The sequence below is a fragment of the Dermacentor silvarum genome, chromosome 1 (assembly GCF_013339745.2).
Source record: "Dermacentor silvarum isolate Dsil-2018 chromosome 1, BIME_Dsil_1.4, whole genome shotgun sequence".
Lineage (NCBI taxonomy): Eukaryota > Metazoa > Arthropoda > Arachnida > Ixodida > Ixodidae > Dermacentor > Dermacentor silvarum.
Genome location: NC_051154.1, coordinates 236,991,516 through 237,009,865, shown reverse-complemented (window position 1 = coordinate 237,009,865; position 18,350 = coordinate 236,991,516). Strand labels below are relative to the sequence as shown.

At 44.2% G+C, this 18,350-nt stretch overlaps 1 protein-coding gene across 4 annotated transcripts in view; it reads right to left on the bottom strand.

Annotated features, from left to right (window-relative positions):
- The window catches only part of LOC119436955 (uncharacterized), a 104,307-nt gene that overhangs the window by 71,094 nt on the left and 14,863 nt on the right, over positions 1-18,350 (bottom strand). For 3 of the 4 annotated variants that reach the window (XR_007464793.1, XR_007464794.1, XM_049660130.1), the window contains exons 4-7: positions 11,489-12,690; positions 10,290-10,411; positions 3,738-3,862; positions 2,974-3,201 (exon numbers count right to left, since the gene is read on the bottom strand). Coding sequence is in view for 1 of the 4 variants with exons in the window: in XM_049660130.1 (XP_049516087.1) it covers positions 2,974-3,201; positions 3,738-3,862; positions 10,290-10,411; positions 11,489-12,690 (1,677 nt within the window). In the remaining 3 variants the exon portion in view is untranslated. The remainder of the gene's footprint in view (positions 1-2,973; positions 3,202-3,737; positions 3,863-10,289; positions 10,412-11,488; positions 12,691-18,350) is intronic. The other variant, XR_007464795.1, reaches the window with a different exon arrangement.

Sequence of the window (18,350 nt, the reverse complement as noted above, 5' to 3'; positions counted from 1 at the left end):
TCCACTTGAAAGCTCCAAGCAGTAATAATTTGAGTGAAAGCCACAAGAAGTGGACGCGCTGCGTCTATATTTGTGTGATCGAGCCCAGCCGCTCCGATATGTACAGCTTTGTGTAGTTGGTCTGTCCTATTATTTACCTGCTGCATTCTAAATCTCACCATAAAGTTTATTGCAATAAGCTTTGGTAGTTTAATCTACTGCTACGCTTGTGAACGCCAATCGAACACGCCTAGCGAAAGTTCAGCACCGTTAGGACCAATTCTGGTGGGTTTTATAAAGAGTTGGGGGGGGGGGGGGGAGAAATGCATTTTGCGAGCGCAATGTGAAGTCTGTTTCCCTTGGTGCAACAAACCACAGCGGGACCTCCGTGAAGGCAGACTGCAGATCATCGTTGCTTCATCATGGTCATAGAGCCCATGCGCCATGCAGTCAATTTTGGCCACTTTTTTGTAGTTTTTGAATAATAAAGCGCTTTCTGGAGACATTTTAAAAACAAATTTCTTGACTTTGTAGTCTCTAAAATGGCGCCAGCTGTTCTGCCATGACGTTAAATAGTAGCCGGTCGCGAAATAGAGAAATTTCGTCACTAAACAGACCAAGAAGGTTGCTGAATCTAATGACAAAATTGCTAAAATAGCAACACTCGCAATGGGGCTTAATTGTAGTACCAAAATTTCACAGTAGTGCACTGCAGCATGCAGTATTGCATAACTCTCTGTGCCGACTTAAAGTAAATTTTTTTTCTATTATATAGCGAACATCATGTTCACAACTTATAGCACTTTCTCACTTAAAGCAATTTATTTGTACATAAATTATGTTTTTTTTTATTTCCACCAAAATCTCATGACACATTTTTGGTTCTTTAATGTTTTAACGTTTAATGTCAAAAGGTTATAGTCGCAACGGATACCGTGATACATAAAATTATAGCCTGATCACTAGTGTTTTGAATGGATGTAAAGCAGTAATAATTCCTCAGATAGTTTTTGAGAATTATTATGTGAAACTTCAAAGAGGCACCACAAGGAACATCAGTGAAATAATTTACTATTTTTAAGTATAAGTACTGAGAATTAAAAAAAAAAATCTCAAAATATACAAAACACGTGCCTGGCTCCTTGTTCCCAACTTTTGTAAGTCATATCATGCAAAAAAATGTCGCAGTTTCACCCGAAAGGCGAAGCATCAATTGCGATAGCAAATTAGTGGAGAGCTATACGGAGTAAGGGTAGTAGTTTTATCAGCTGTATAAACTTGGACATGCAGCAGCATCAGCAACACGCAGTACTGTTGTCGACGCCGTCGGCGTTTTGCCTGCATTCGCACAGAATGCACGCGGTGTTGGTGACTGTTGCCAGTGCCTCTGGGGGCGGCTTGGAGGTTTTCGACGAGATCAGAACGGAACACTCGTCGAGCAGCGTCGGAAGTCTTTACCACCTTCTCGCCTCGCGACGTTTTTATATAAATATGCATTTGGTACCGCAGCTAAACGTCGCCTCCTCTCCCTCCCTCCCGTCCCCCAACGGCCTTTCGCGCAATGGAAAAAGTCGCGTTTGCTCTATATATATGGCGACTGTAAAGGAGGAAAGAGACGCTTAATTCTGCAGCCCTTCAGGGAGCACGGTGCAAAACACGCATTTGCTCTCCACCGTGCGTTCGCTCCCTATGAATGTGCACGTCCCTGGCGCGCTTTCACTCGCACATACAGCATACGGCGCGCGGCGACAATTTAATCGCCGTTGATGTCATACGGAACCTCACGGCAACGGCAGAAATCAACTTTGAGTGTCCATATCGCAATAAAGTATCATACGGAACCTCACGGCGAAGGCAGAAATCCGCTTTGAGTGTCGATATAATTGCTATCACAATAAAATATTATTACGTAGATTTGCTGGCGTCAATACTAACCATAGTGATGCCCATGCTATACGGGAAAGCAGCAGCTTCACAAGGTGAAAACAAGTGCAAGTTCCTACTTCACAGGGTACATTTGTTTTCATCCATTGCAGCAGGCACCTGGTTCATTTTTTACAGTATTCTTTAGACTCGTGAAGCAATGGTTGTAAGGTCAGGGAGCATCCAGAAGCCTCGTCACACTTCAATAAAGCGTTCGATCAGCTTTTCTGTGCAGGCAAGGTGGTCTAGTGTGCATTCAACTGGCGCTGGGGACTCCACATGCTTTTTTCAGTTTAAGTACAGTACTGTACAGTAAGGTGGAGTTCAAAATGTAAGAGATTAGACTGCTATTCAAGCTTCAGTCAAAGGTTGGCCGGAAATAGACTACGTGCTCTTGTGTAAGTGAAACCCCACAAGACAAGAACGATTGCTTGTAATAATTTGTACATACAATGTCGAAAGGCTGATGGATAAAAGCAACCCACGGTAGGAAAAATAAAGCTGCACTTGATATTAGTCGAACACAATTATCAAACTAACACGTACTCATGATCTTCCTACTGTTAATTGAGACATCATTAAAACAGCCTAGACGTCAGATCAGGGGATTAAACAACCCGACAGAAGCTTCTATGTCTTCAATGCTGTCATTCATGCAAAAATTATGTTGCCGAGTCGACCAAAGTGCAAATTTTGAGTCGTTTTATTGAGGAGGTGCTAGGAGCACTAGAGGCTAGTTTCGGCAATATCTCCAGTCGTAGTTTTGTTTTTCCAGACTCCCTAATATGTCAAAAATTGTAAAATCTGAGCAATAGCTGAAGTTCAGTCGTCATTTCAGACAGTGCATGGCATTGCTTAGAAGAACAATTCCAATGGATTTAAACAATGTGTAAATATACTGTCGATCAAATTGATCTGTTTCTACAGGCCCGGTAAAGAACGAGTTCAGGAATCAATGACCCTTGATCTCAGTGTCTCTTATAGAACTTAAGTAAACATTAGGTACAGCAACGAAAAAAAGCAAGAAATCACACAATTAACAATGGCACATTAATTATATTAAAGCCTTACTTTGAGAAGTAGGGGTCCTTCTGTCGAACACATATTGAGGAATTCTTCAGACAAGTTGATCGAAACATGGTCTTGATTATCAGACAGAATGTCCACAATGTAGCGGCCAGTGACAATATCTTGCGAGTGAAAGTAGGCTTGCAACTTTATGCCTTGTTGAGAGATCTTGTCTCGAAATGTACGCACAGCAGTCATAGTCCACATGCCGGGGCCACATGGAGACCTCACCTGCAATACAGTGCAGTTACTAAATCACGACATACTCTTACACATCCCAATGCGTGCGTCAAACAACATGATGCCCAAATAAAAACTTAAAATCACTGATTACAGAACATTAAAGATTGTTTGCTGCTGTGGACATTAATACTGCGAAGTTGCAAGCAGTGCATTGTCCTGTTCATACAAGTTCTTTCTTTCATCCCATGTATTTAGGCTTCAATAATCTGGAATAATGCAAAACTAACTGGCTCTAACAATACTATTCAATCATGCTGTTTCATGCAACAAGGGAACAACTACATGGAGGATGTACTTCCTCCATGTGCATAGCTTTATGCATTAAACAACAAGTTGTAGTTAATCAAGGGGCACATGTGGGTCATTCTGAATGGAGTTAATTAGCAGCCGTTTCCTATAACCCTCAAAACTTAGCATGAGACACATTAGTGCCAATTAGGGTATCATGACAGGTAAGAGTACTAAAGCATATCTACATATCAGAACTTTATAGTTTTACATATTGAACCATGTACCATACATACACCCTTAATACTGCAGCAAAGACCCTGTGCTGGAATTGATGCAAACTCCTCTTCAAGGAAGCATACACAGTCAATGTCCACCCTGTCAATGTTGCCAAAGTCCACATAAAAAACTTTGGCATGATCTGGAAGAGCAAAAAAGCACAGAGGCTGTCAAAAATGAATCAAAAGAAAGAAGTTTCACTGAATAAAATCCAACTATGGTTCCATACTTAGATGCCTTTTTCTTGACTGCATTCACATGAAACCTGTGTGCCTAAATAATGGTCTATAATAGTGCATCCACACAACGGACAGCACTGCAGACAATAATTCTGCAGCCTGTCCAGCCGCTACAGTTTATTGTTTACATCAATGATTCAAGCATATTTGTTAAAGCATACAAAGTTAATGAGCACTCTCACTTAAACACAACACTTCAATATGTGCATGTGTGGAGTATCGCAATTTCGCTAGGAATGAATGCACACCACAAAAAACAATATTGGTTCTATACAGACCTTTAAAAAAAAACACTGCCCAAGCTTTCCGTACAGATGGTTAACCAGTGAAGCTGAAACGTGCGGCCCCGGTGTTTAGCAGTGGGTTAATCCCGACGCTGTATTGAAGCGTTTCTCAATTATTGGTTACATGCTTGTGTTTCTAGTGGAACGCAAGCACCAATGGCAGGCAGATGCTAACCACGACGCCAAGCTAACTCGAGATATCGAACGCATGCAACAACGGCGAGCCGAGGAGGCGGCGTTGCGGGCAGAGCAGGTACGACGCAGAGAACGACGTCACTAACAATGCTGTCAATGGCACGCGCGCTTGGGTGCGACGTAGAGAACGATGTAACTGACGGCACAGCCAATGGAGACGTTTAGCGAAACTTGGGACGAACGGCTTTTCGTTTTGTCTAGCCATATACAGCTTTCGCTGTAAAAATCTATTAGCCATGCATTTCATCATTTTTCAAGTTCACTAGGAATGAATACACATTACAAAAACAATACTGCTTCTATTCAGCCTTTCAAAAAATCTATTAGCCATGCATTTCATCGTTTGTATCTTGGAGCTGGAAAATTAGCTCTTGTAAGTGAGGTTAAAGCACTGGCATTAATTTTCACTAAGCACTTATGCTGGGGAGCTCGTATGCGATGCGTGCATGCCAATGTAACATGAACTTGTGGTGCACTTTCTAGGCTCTGTCAAGCGCTGCCGACTAAGATTAAATTACTGAGGACTGAGGAGGATATCCCTTCCTTAATCCCATAGTACCCAAATGAGTACATTGCTTTGAACCAATTACGAAATTAACTCTGAAATGATTATGGAAACTATTATTCTGCAATATAAAGTCAGATGAATGTGGTATGGTATAGATGTGGTTTAGGCACATTAATGCTGTCAGTTTTTGTGAAAATTCCCACCAATTTGGTGTAAATTGTTGTGTCATCCCAACGACAAAAAGCACCAATGAAATGCCATTAATGTACAGCGAGTTGACATGAAAATTCAGGATGCAGCATCAATGTGCCAACCTACCATGCAATGATTTCTTCATCTCTGTGTTTAACACTTTGAGGGTCACCAAACAAATCACAAGTGATCATGAACCCACACGTACGAAGACGACTGAATGTATGGGAAAAAAATTGACTTTTTCAGAACGAAGTGTCGACTAGCATTGCGACGGAGGTGCAGCAACCTCCTGCTACTTCTAAAAAAGTTCTTATTGCACTGCCATTCCTGGGCTGCCACCACAACTGATCTTTTGCTTCACTCTATGGTGGTTGCCACCATAGTAGTATAGGAGAGTACTGACACTTTACCTAGTTTACTGCCGCATGCTCTTGAAATTTATATTTGGCATTCTCACGCATGCTTTCCATGTCGTTTCGAGCTACGGGTGTCTGGGAAAATAGATTGCCATCTCATTTCTTATCACTCGACGAATTATTGCGAGATGCTCACCTACGTGGCTCTGCTTTAGGTGTGCGATTACGTTCTTAAAAGTGGGTGCTCGCAAACCAGCGATACCGTCCCGTTTTGCAAAATGTGGGAGAACTTACAGAGCCTTGTATAGCGATCAAATGACTGATTACTGAAAATTTCTCGCTTCACTTCTCTGACTGGTGCGCACCACTGAGTCTGTTTGCAGACACGCACTTGCCACATTTTTGCTGTGGCTGCACATCCCTGAGACCTACACTTTAACCCTACACTTTTCAACTATTATGGCCCTTCGTCATTGGTTTGAATGTGGCTCAGAGGCTGCCACACAGTCATCTTAGCTGGCATCCTCGGCACAACATATGATAAAAATGGAAAATGAAGTTAAATGCTACAAAATATGGGCCCCATTTGTGTCAAACCTATTTAAAACATAAAAATAAGTTGTGTAAGTTTTATTACATTTGTAAAATATTATTTCACTAGTTTATCCATGTATTCTACAATAAAGTATTGTTATAGCTTTGTTATTCGTTATAAGCGCGTCTCCCATGCCAATATCGGCAATAGCTACAATCGGGTCTGTGTGAATGAACCGCTCATGCGATGCCTCCTAGGGGCCAGCAAAGGGGCTCCAATTGATTTTGATCACCCCTCAGTGGCCTGTCATGCCAGTACACGGCATGTGATCAATAAATTACAAATGCATACTAATCACAGAATGGCCTCACTATTAAAGTACATCGTCCCACACATCTCATGCCACGAAATGTTTTCAAATCCTTTAACTGGTGGAGTTATTGCATTCATACCCAGCTTTCTCTCTCTCCTTTCGTCTCTGCTAGCGCGCTGGAAGCTACACAGCAGAGAAGCCAAGCGGGCAAAGCCCCGGCCAAAAGTTGAGTGTCACGGCGCTGAAAAGGCTCGTCACGGTACTCCATGGCGGCCGCGGTAGACGATGCTATGCAGCACGCCGCTGCAGTCTCGGAGGCCATGAGCAGCAGACGCAGCTACGCGCAGTGCAAAGATGAAATGATTTTTCTGTCTTTTTGAGATCGATGACATATAATTTTTCATTTATCTAAGTTAGAATATGTATTAAGTTAAATATGTAGCAAATATGTATTACTGAGAATGTTCTCGCAATCACAAAGTCAGCCAATACCGTTGGTCAAACAAATGCTTTCAATGACGACATTGCGGATGCGAGAGCAAGCGACTGTTCACCGCTTTTGAAACAAAATTCTTAATTCCTTGCTGTATGCAATGCAATAATATTTGGCTCATGTTTATAGAAGTATCATTTACAGATTGGCAACATTTTTTTACCGTGCTCAAAAAGTGTTTCAGGGCCCCTTTAGTATGCAACCTAGCAAATGGTGTGATCACAAAGGATCGACACATTGGCTTGGTGTCTACAGGCCATAGGTCGGCAGTGTGGGAGAATACTCACTCACACTCACTCACCATTTTTTCCAGGCCCCGCACTCACTCACGTTCACACTCACCTCCACTCACACTCAGAGCACTCAATCGCACTCGCACTCACTTCCACTCACACTCACTGGCGCTCACTCGCACTCACCTCCACTCACGCTCACTGGCACTCACGCGCACTCACCTGCACTCACACTCACTGGTACTCACTCGCACTCACCTCCACTCACTCACTGGCACTCACCCGCACTCGCACTCACCTCCAGTCACACTCACTGGCACTCACCTGCACTGACACTCACTCGCATTCGCACTCACACTGACTGGCACTCACCTGCACTCACTCACGCTCACTTCCAGTCACGTTCACTGGCACTCACCTCCACTCACACTCACTGGCCCTCACTCGCACTCACCCCTTTGAAATGAGTGCGAGTGAGTGCACTCATGAGTCACTGTGCCGATCTATACAGCTCACAATTCGCGTATATTCATAATGAAGCTTCCAATTTAGCACCTGTTGCATTGGGAGTGCGCCAAGGCAGTGTTTTAGACCCACTTTTATTTTTAACATAGATAAAAGATTTGCCTTCCCGATTACATGGTAACATCCGTCTATTCGCTGACCATTGTATTTCGTACCGCGAAATTAATCACAGTGATAATCACCATATACAAAATTCTGCCTTTTCTTGGTGTCAGGAGTGGCAGATGAGTTTAAATGCCCAAAAATCTGTAACGCTAACAGTAAGAAAGAAACAGATATCTGAGTTTACTTACATTATTAATGACACACCTCTCACTTGTGCATTTCAGCTTAAATATTTAGGTGTCACTTTAACATACGCTCTCCGATGGGAAAGCCATGGTCACACCACGTTCACACTCCTCTTCGGTTGGATTGAGCCAAGAGTGCGGGAAATAGAGGGAGAGATTGACTGGTCCGTATACTTAGTCAACCACTTAACGCCGAAACAAACACAAAAGGGAGAACAAAGCGGTATCTATCATTGCATCTTCGCCTTTTCTCTATGTTTGCGAGCGTGCGTGTCTGTTACTCTGTGCTAACTTGGCTACTCCCTCTTCCGCTCTGCCTGTTTATATAAGGAGCCTGTACGTGTACGTTTAAGAGGGAAGCAGGAACAAAATGAGGAGCCATTCCACACTCTGAAGGTGGATGACCAGCGAAGGTGTTGCAAATCACACGGTATTAAGCGTCTTCACTCAGTGGAAGTCATGGCAAAATTTGCCGGTCATGATTTGGATATGTCTGTCATCAGCGCTCCAGCCCATACATATTCCCTGGCGTATTAAAGAAAATGTCGCAGTTTCGCCCGAAAGGCGAAGCTTCGATTGCGATAGCAAATTAGTAGAGAGCTATACGAAGTAAGGATAGTAGTTTATTGGGCCGTATAAATTTGTAAACATTCGCCTACTAACTAAATAGACAAGCACGGTGTCACGCGCGCACAGGTAAACATGAACGCATCTCGCTCGATGACCGCAGAAACTCGCTGTCAGAACGCTGGAGTAAGCAGGCGCAGCTATAGCCGCGAGCGAATTGACCTTCGTGCCGCCTCTCGCTTCAAAGTGAACTAAACATCGAAAACACAGCGCATACGAAGTTACCGGCTTTAGTTGAACATTGTTCACGTCGCAAATTACGTTGAAGGAGGCCCGCGCGGGCGCGCACTTTTTCCACGCCGCAGATCGCTTTCGAGATACGAAACCCACGCGGCCGCCGCCGGAGCTAGACGACCACACAACGTGCCTCCATTTTTTCCGCAAGCAAGGTGAACCGATATCACCTCTGCTTATCATTCAAGCACTCACCACGTTCACACTCACTTCCACTCACTCATGTTCACACTCACCTGTACTCACACTCACGTTCACACTCACCTCAATACACCCAGAAGCACTCACCACGTTCACACTCAGCTCCACTCATTTCCACTCACACTCACAGGCACTCACCACGTTCACACTCACTTCCCCTCACACTCATTGGCTTTCACCTCCACTCACACTCACCGGCACTCACTCGCACTCACTTCCACTCACACTCATTGGCACTCACTCGCACTCACTTCCACTGGCACTCACTCGCACTCACCTCCACTCACACTCACTGGCACTCACTCGCACTCGCACTCACGCCTTTGAAATGAGTGTGAGTGAGTGCACTCATGAGTGACTGCACCGACCTATGCTGCAGGCCAGCCAAGCTAAGCTGTTGGCCAAAATGCACGTGCCCATGCTGCTTTTGACACTTTAAAGTGAACAGCTTTCTTTGCCTCTTTCGCCCATTTTCGTGGTTGGCAGCGGTCTGCGATGGTGCTGACAGAAAGGGTGCGTGCTCTTACACAACCAAGTTGCGGGGAAGGATGGGGGGAGAGACAGGGACTGCCACACATGAGCTTGTTCATTCGTTCACGCGCCCACCCACTTGCTTGTTCGCTCACTTGTTCGTTTGGCCTATTTGCTTACATTGACAATCATCGTCGATGGTTTCTGCACAACTTTTTACTGCTAGAATACACACCATGAGTTGTGAGCAAACAAACATATGCTTTGCTGTAACCAATACTTTCTCCGATCTTGTATTTTCAGTGTAGTTATAGCAGTAGAACACTCAATGAAATAAACAATGGGCAACCTTTCATAATTTCTTTGCTGCACCCAATAATTCATTATATACATGCATGTTATACCGAGGTACAACCATATTCATGTTACCCTTAATCTCACAAAGATTACTAAAATTTGTATACAGCCTACATACTACCTCTGCCTAGCTTAATACGGTTTCCATACAAAACTAGGCTGAGGGTGCAGATTTGCTTAACCTGCCCCACAAGCACCCTTTGGTACACAAATGCCTGTCATTCCATTGTGGAATGACAAAAAAGAGAAGTGCATCATATTGCCACATCCTATATCGTCGCCACGGGAATGTGCCCGGCCATGGAAACGACGCTGAAGTAGCGCGCGGGTAGAAAAACAGAGACAACGACGTTGCGTTGGCTGTTCATATAAAGTGCTTATATACGTGCTGTATGCCGGCTTTCACGTCTCTTACGAGGTCGTGACAATATCGTACACATCAGGCACAATTATTCATGAACAAGCACACTGTACAACAATAAGATATCAGTGAAGGCTGAAACAAGTACTCACCTGGTTTAACTTGCAGAATCCTAGCGCGGTACCAATGACCATCTTCTGCATAGTATGCTGCACAGTACATGCCTGCTCTGGCAGTAAACTCTCGCCGTCGAGAGTTGTTGTTGTAGTGCTCACTAAGGATACAACACACAACACAATTTTATCAAAACCTGCACCAACCAGTGTCCCTGTTCACTCATGATTTCATAAAATTTCGCAAAATTTAGCTATGTTCACAATTAACCTTCTGGGGTTGCAAGAATCTGCAGCCAACCCTACAGCGTAAAGCCAGAAAGTTAATTCAAGAATGCATTGTGCCTTTCAGGCACAATGCATCCATTCCATGCTTGTGTAAGAGTGCAGCTGTTTAACTGGTAGGTTGATTAATACAATATAAATCAAGTGATTAAAAATCTAGAAATGAGGCCAAAATTAAAAACATCGAGAGGAAAAATATGCCAAATGTCCTTGCATATGCTGCAGCTCTGTAGAACTTTGCTGTAACTTTTTTCACAAGTAAAAAATGAAATGCCAGGCAGCTTGCAATACCATAAGATGATGCAACAGCCAGCCAGCCTTATACAACAGCTTTTGTGACCTCCAGAAGCTACATTCACCTCCCATGGCATACAGAATCAACTGCTGTAAAAATTAAGCACAACTAGTGGTACTAAATATGATGATGACTTAATCATTTTTGCCACTATTCCTTCAGTTTTTAACATTGCACACCTGGTACCCTGGGCTTGTATGCAATGGCTGGCTGTCTTAAGTCAGCTTTGTTTGAGCCTGCATTTGAGAAACTCAAAAGGCACATACTGTGATAAAACCTCATATGTCGCTCCTGCGCTAGGCACACCTCCAATCCCTTTACAGCACCTGTTTCCGCACTCCTTACCAACAGGCTATCACCTGTGCAATTATATGTCTCCTAATGAAGATGCCACCAAAATGCTCCATGAAAAGTAACACGAGCTTTAAGGGCTGGTGCAGTCATGATTGATTCTGGCAACTTGTTCTTTACTATGTGAAAAAATGTTAGTCCACAGGACCTTAAATAAAGCTTCAGTCACAAGGCATCAGCCTTGAAGCCTCAATATAACCAGGTATGGCACACTTTGGTCGCTACTAGTCACTATAGGGACAGGCATCTGTTTCTCAACAGACCAACAGTAAACATAGCAGAGAAGTGAAAAAATTGATGTACTTACTGCAACCTCTTTAGAAGGGTTTCTAGTAAGCTTCCAGAAGCAGTCAGCTGAATCCAGAACTCAGAAGGTGTCTTGTAGAATGAAAGAACAATATCTTGTGTGGTCCCAACAACATCTACATTAGGTAAAGGAACTCCAAGAGGCTTTGGTTTACTGGGCAGTTGCGCAGCAGCACTTGTGCATGGCCTTGAAGCACTCTGTCGTGGTTTCTGTTGTGTGAAGTTGGGCATTGCAGCTGCATTATCACTGACCACCCCATTCGGGACACCCTGGCTTTGTGCAGGAAGCACAGGGGTCGGGGGAATGTTTCGTGCTGACACACACTGTCCAAGCTTGGACCATTTGGTCTGGTCACTTTCTTCCTCATAGGAGGATGCATCACCTTGATCAAAACTTACTAAACCAGCACTTTCCCCAGAAGCAGCACCAGCAGCTTCACCAGAAAGCTGGTGTATGGTACGCACAACTGTAGGTGCCTGTAGTGGTGGTGTAAATATCACAGGCGTAGTAGGGCCAGGTACAACATGACCAGGTGTAGCTGGGCCGGGTGCAGCAGGGCCAGGTGCAGCAGCGCTGGGTATAACAGAGCCAGGCATAGCAGCAGCATATGCTTCACTGTATAGAGTTGTGCTAAAATATGGTGCTAAGCTAGGTGGAGGCATAGCAGAACCATGCGCAACAGCAGTAGGTGCAACAGCATAAGCTTCGCTGCAAGGAGTTGCAATACGATTTGGTGCCAAGCCAATTGGAAGTACAACAGGTGCAGATATAGGAGGAGCAGGTACAGGTGGAGCAGGTACAGGTGGAGCAGGTACAGGTGGAGCAGGCACAAGTGGAGCAGGTACAGCCGAAGCAGGTACAGCGGGAGCATGCAGAGCAGCAGGAGCATGCAGAGCAGCAGCAGGCACAGCAGCAGCAGGCAGAGTAGCAGCAGGCACAGTAGCAGCAGGCATGGCAGTAACATACATTTCACTGCATGGAGTTGCACTACAGTTTGCTGCCATGGTCGGTGGCCTTCCGGAGCTGTCAAAAGTCGGTGCCGTTAGCGATGACCCACTTGCAAGCCTTGCATATGCTGCAGTGAGTGATGAAATTGCAGCAGCAGTTTCCTGTGGAAGTGCAAAACTTGCAGCCGATGTCTGGCGTCCCAGCACCTCATCACAGATGGGCAGATGTGGCAATGCAGAGGATGGATGCTGTGACTGCAAAAGGTGAGTTAAACTTGTTATAGATCTTTACACACGCTAGAGTTATGCAGATGATCAAGTTAACCTGAAAGTTCATAGCTGACACAACCTGGAGGCCAGGAAGGGCCCACCCAACTGTCTTAGGCTAAAGTACTTTCCTAACAGGTGGGCCTCACTTGTTTGACAATGATGTGAATGCAGAACTTCCCTGAAGTGTTATCTGCAAAGATATGTGGGAGTAAAATCTAGGCTAACAGGCATGTCATACATAAGCAAAAAAAAAAAATGAAACTACATTTTGTGCAGAAGGGAGACAATACAGCCAAAAGGCAAAAGGAATGATAGGTGATGACTGGCTTCTGTATGACCTTGCAAACACGAACTGAGCAACAGTGATTAATTAGTGAGTGGCAAGCAAGGGGAGCTTAATAAATAATCATCTTCCCAGAACAACTTGCCAGAGTATAAAAAAAATTAAAAAGCCATAAGACACTCCTTTTCCAAACAAATATTAGCGACTTCAATGACAACCGCAACACATACAGTTTTGCCTGCTTTATTTCTATGCACTCAGACAATTTCTAGTTTTTTCAATATAATGTGCTTAGTTCTCCCTTTTCAAGCCAGAATAGCTCATGTAACTACGAGGTCTGTTAGAAAAGTATCCGACCTTTGGCCGAAGAAAGAAAGCTGGCATAACTGGAGCAGTTGGAAACCTAATCACCCTCAAAGTAGGCTCCTTGGGACTCCACACACTTTTCCCAGCAGTGCTTCCATTGTTGGAAGCATTCCGAGAAGGCCCTCTTTCGGAATGGAGTTTAGCTCAGCTGTCGTTGCAGCCATAATGTCCTCTCTTGTCTGAAATCGTGCTCCTTTCAATGGCCTCTTGATTTTGGGAAACAGCCAGAAGTCGCAGGGGGCCATATCAGGAGAGTAAGGAGCCTGTTAAACTACAGGAGTCTGGTTTTTCGCCAAAAAAGTCTGAAGCAAGTGCAAGGAATGTGCAGGAGCATTGTCATGATGGATGCGCCAATTTCCTGTTGAGCACAACTCCGGTCTCTTGTGCCGCACAGCATCACGTAGGCGACGGAGGACATCCCTGTAGTACTGTTTGGCGATTATTTGACCCTGCTGTGCGTACTCATGGTGTACCACACCGGGGGAGTCAAAGAAAGCAGTCAGCATCACTTTGGCATTGCTGTGCACTTGGCGGGCCTTCTTTGGTCTTGGTGACATGGAATGCTTCCACTGCGATCACTGGGATTTCATGCCCGTTCACCCAAGACTCGTCACCAGTGATTTGGTGTTCATGAAGTCGGGGTCACTGTTTCTGGAATCCAGCATGTCCTGTGAGACTTCAACACGAAGTTGCTTTTGCTCCACCGTGAGCAGCTTCGGCACGAATTTCGCCGCAACTCTCTTCATGGCGAAATCTTCGGTCATAATGGAATGTGCAGAAAAAGTGCTGATGCCCACCTCTTCCATAACTTCTCGGATAGTCACACGACGGTCCCGCATCACCACAGCATTCACTTCGGCAATGACCTGGTCATTTCGGTATGTTGATGGCTGACCGGAGCATGGCTTGCTCTCCACCGATGTGCGGCCGTCTTTAAACCGGTTGTACCACTCCTTAATCTGTGTGCTGCTCAAAGCATTGTCACCGAAAGCCATCTGAATCTTCCAAATGGTTTCCACTTGGCTGTCGCCCAGTTTCTGGCAAAATTTGATGCAGTAGCGCTGCTCCAGTCGCTCCGTCATTTTCCTTGCAATAAGAAAACCGACGAGAGCACTGCGCACTGCCTCACTCAAACGCTGCGTCCCAGCGACGACGCTATCGGCAGGGGGGGAAAAATTTGCGCGTGCGCAAGAAGGTTCAAGGTCGGCTGATGCAAGCGCACTTGTTTCTATCCATCAGGTGTTCGAAAAAAAAAATAATAATAAGGTTGGATACTTTTCTAACAGACCTCGTACATGTCTAGACTTAAAGAAACACACAAAATGGCTATATTAAGCAAAGCTTTATAAAAAAAAAATTACATTTCTGAAATAGCAAAACGGCCCCTGTTACAGTGAGAGAGTACTGGCAAATAAAAGAAAAAGGATGCAAGAATGAAATAAGGGTAGCGACGCCACCTCAAGTTCCCTGCACCAGCTTACTGTGATATGAATTTTGACACTGTCTGCTGGGCTTGGTTAACTGTTCAAGGGTAAAAAAAGGACTACATTGCCCCCATTCTAATAAACCAAACACCAAATTTAACATATTTTACAAAGCATACCCAAAAACCATACACTTTGAAATTCATGATGGATTCAACTTGTGCAATCTGATTGCATGTATGCATAGATATTATTCCACTTTGGCTATATATCTTCTCCCCCGATCTTTTACTCCCATACCCCTTCCCACCTATGCTGGATACTATTTAGATGTAAGCAGACTCAGCTAGATGGTTACAGTGTGGCCAGCAGTCATTTCTTCCTTTTACTTTTCTAATGTTTGAACAAAGGAACAAATTGCTACTACTTCTACCTTAATTTAAAACCATGACACCAACTCCTCAGGAAATGCTTGTCAAAGTAAAAACACACTAGAAAAGAGACCTGTAAAAAAATCCACACTACATTACTGCTCAAATAGTGACCTTGATAAAGTAATAGCATCCACAGGTGGATCTAGAGGGGGGTGCTCTTCGAGACAGACATGCTGACTGACAGTATTGAGCATGCAGCGAGACCCTCCCTGGAGGTTACCCTGGATCTGCCCCTGATAGTGTCTGCTTCAAGTGCAAAGACGCGCAAAATACGATCGACACCCTTTAATGTGGCAAATCAATTCTGTGGAAGTTCGCAAATAAGAATATTCATGAAAGGAAAAAATTGTCATCCACCTGAGAGTAGCATACAGATACAAAAGAAATCCAAATGAGGTTCACAAAAATTACGCGTCACAGTTGAAATCTTTTTCTTGGTTTAGGGGTCAAACCTGGAATCAACATCTCTTCAGGGAGTTCAAGTGACAATTCGAGCTAACCAGGGGAATAGAAGATTGCAGAGCAAGACCAAATCAACTGACAACTCAATGTGCAGAAACACTGAATATGGCCAATTAGTCTTGTGGAAATCTGCAAGGTGGAGGAAGATTTATTAAAGGATGAAGTTGTTATCTACCAGATAGTAGCATGCAGCTACAAAGGAAACACCTTGTAAACATCAAAGCAAGAACTTCAGTGGCCTAAACTGCATAAAGCAATACCATTCCAAACTGTACAACAGCTTTGAAGAAGCAATGAAAGAAGAGCCTTTGGACAATTACAAACACAAAGAAACAAGGTTCTAATCTGAAAGCATTAAGAAGCATAAGCTCCAGTTCAAGATTGGGTTTAATAACCCAAGTTTTGTGTTCAGCAGGATGCTGAAAAAAAAAAAAAAAAAAACCTCCAAGGACACCTAAGCGCTTCTTATGAGTTCTGAATGCAAACACATTAATTAATGTCTAATTGAAAGCCGCTGAGAGGTCCGAGTTATGAACTCCTGGCAAGCAAGCGAGCGCGTTGAGATGCTTGGCCAACATAAGGTAGGTGCACAGATGGCATAAGGCAGGTGCACTTCGATCCACGACGTCATGCTACCTCGCCCGACTGGCACAGAATCTAATGGGGACGCTCCCGAGTAAGCGGTGGCGATTTTGACGTCACCACTTCTGTCATGCCGGGTTTGGCAAATGGAAATTTTGGTCCAAGTAGCATGATGTCATAAAGCAGAGTTCACAGGCCTGCTATCTAGGAGGTACTGGTTTAGCCCAGTGGGCAAGATACTCAGCTTCTGAGTGTGGGGTCATAGGTTTGAAACTCACTACTGCCAATGTTTTTCCTTTCGAAATTATTCTGTTTTCTTATACATTTATTTCTTTATGGCAATTACCGAGGCGAAATTAGGACGCAGGCGAAGGCTTGCACGTACAAGGAACGCACAGATAACACAGGCTTCTGAGAGTGAGAGCGAGGGTGACGTAGCGTCGCGGCGATGCCCTCTCCCCTCACAACGCCTGGCGTGTCAACAGGTGTTCCCTTTCACCCGCTCTGCTCCGTTGACACACACACGTGACATGCCATCGTAGCCAATGAGAATTTAGGTGCCTTTTCACTGCTAAAGACACCGCCTTTTTCATTCAATGGGCCATTTGATGCTTTCGCATCAAAAATTGTGTCTATTTACATGCATAAGCTTGCAGCAGCATATGATAGCCACCATGACCTGTTAAGTCTGTGGTACAGCATGAAAATAGCTCATTACCCTTTATTTTACCATAGCAAAAGTATTTGTCCCAACCAGATGGGTGATGATGACGTATGTGGTTTTGTGGCGCAAGGGCCAATGATGGCCAAAGGGTATCAGGATGTGGTATGATGTAATCGATAATGCGGTCAATGACGAGAGGTATTTGTGACATGGCTGTATAGTGGCCTAAAAGTACTCGCTGTAAATAGCGTAAAATATACTGTATATGTGTTAGAACTATGACGACGACATGTGAGGTGTACTATAAACATAAAGATAAGCTTTGAAGTGTGATACACTAAAAGGCGTCAGTACTAGTAGCACTACTGCCTAACCACAACCCTTAAACGCAAGGGCCTGGTGGTACATACTATAAAAACTATACTATCGCAGCAGCAGCCTCCAGTGAGAGGATGAGCTACGGTCTCCTGGGCTTATGACCTGCAAAGTACTGAGATCATGTAAAAAGCTTAACACTGATTTCATGTCAAAAAATTGTTCTCTACCTAGGAACATTCCTGGATGAAGAGGAATGAGATGTCTGTTGGATAAAGCAAAGTACTTTTTACATAGAGGTTCTGCTTCTCGACATTCTATCAAAACATGCCTTACAGTCGGGCTTTCACCACAACTACCACACATAGGAGGATCACCACCACTCAGCAAAAATTTGGGTGTGCCATATGTCCTATCCTGAGTCGATAGAATAAGACTTCAGTTCGTGTTTTTATTATGGAGGGTCAGAACGCTAACTGCGGCCAGCCCTCTCTTTCTTGAGAAAAGAATGCAGGAGCTTTTCTGGGGGTTAAGTTTGAATCTGTTTTCTTATGCCCATTTAGACACTTTGTTGAGGCCATGCCATTCTTGTCACTTGCAGACTGCAAAGTTACAAGATTTGAAAGCTAATTGTACACAATCTACATAGACAGAATAGAGAACTGTTGGAGGTAGCGATGCACAGAGTGAAGTCATCTAACAATGAAGAACATGCAGCTGAGCATGCCTCCTTGAGGTAGACCAGTTTCTTGAGTAAATGGACATGACAATCCATTGCCGATTCTGACTCGGAAAGTACAGTTGGACAGGTAGCTTTCTATATTGTTAAGCACATTTCCTCAAATGCCCATCTCTGATAGGTCTTGCAATATGCCATAGCGGCATGTCGTGTTCGTACGCCTTTTCCATATAGAGGAATATGGACAAGAGGTACTGCCTGTGGACCAAGCATCTTGGATGTCTGCCTCAATGCACACGAGAAAGTCGGTTGTAGACCGGCCTTCTATAAAGCCACATTGAAATGGGTCAAGCATTTTATTGGGCTCTAGGCGATGTACGAGACAATGATTGATAACTTCTTCAAAAAGCCTGCAAAAGTAGCTCGCAAGCACTAT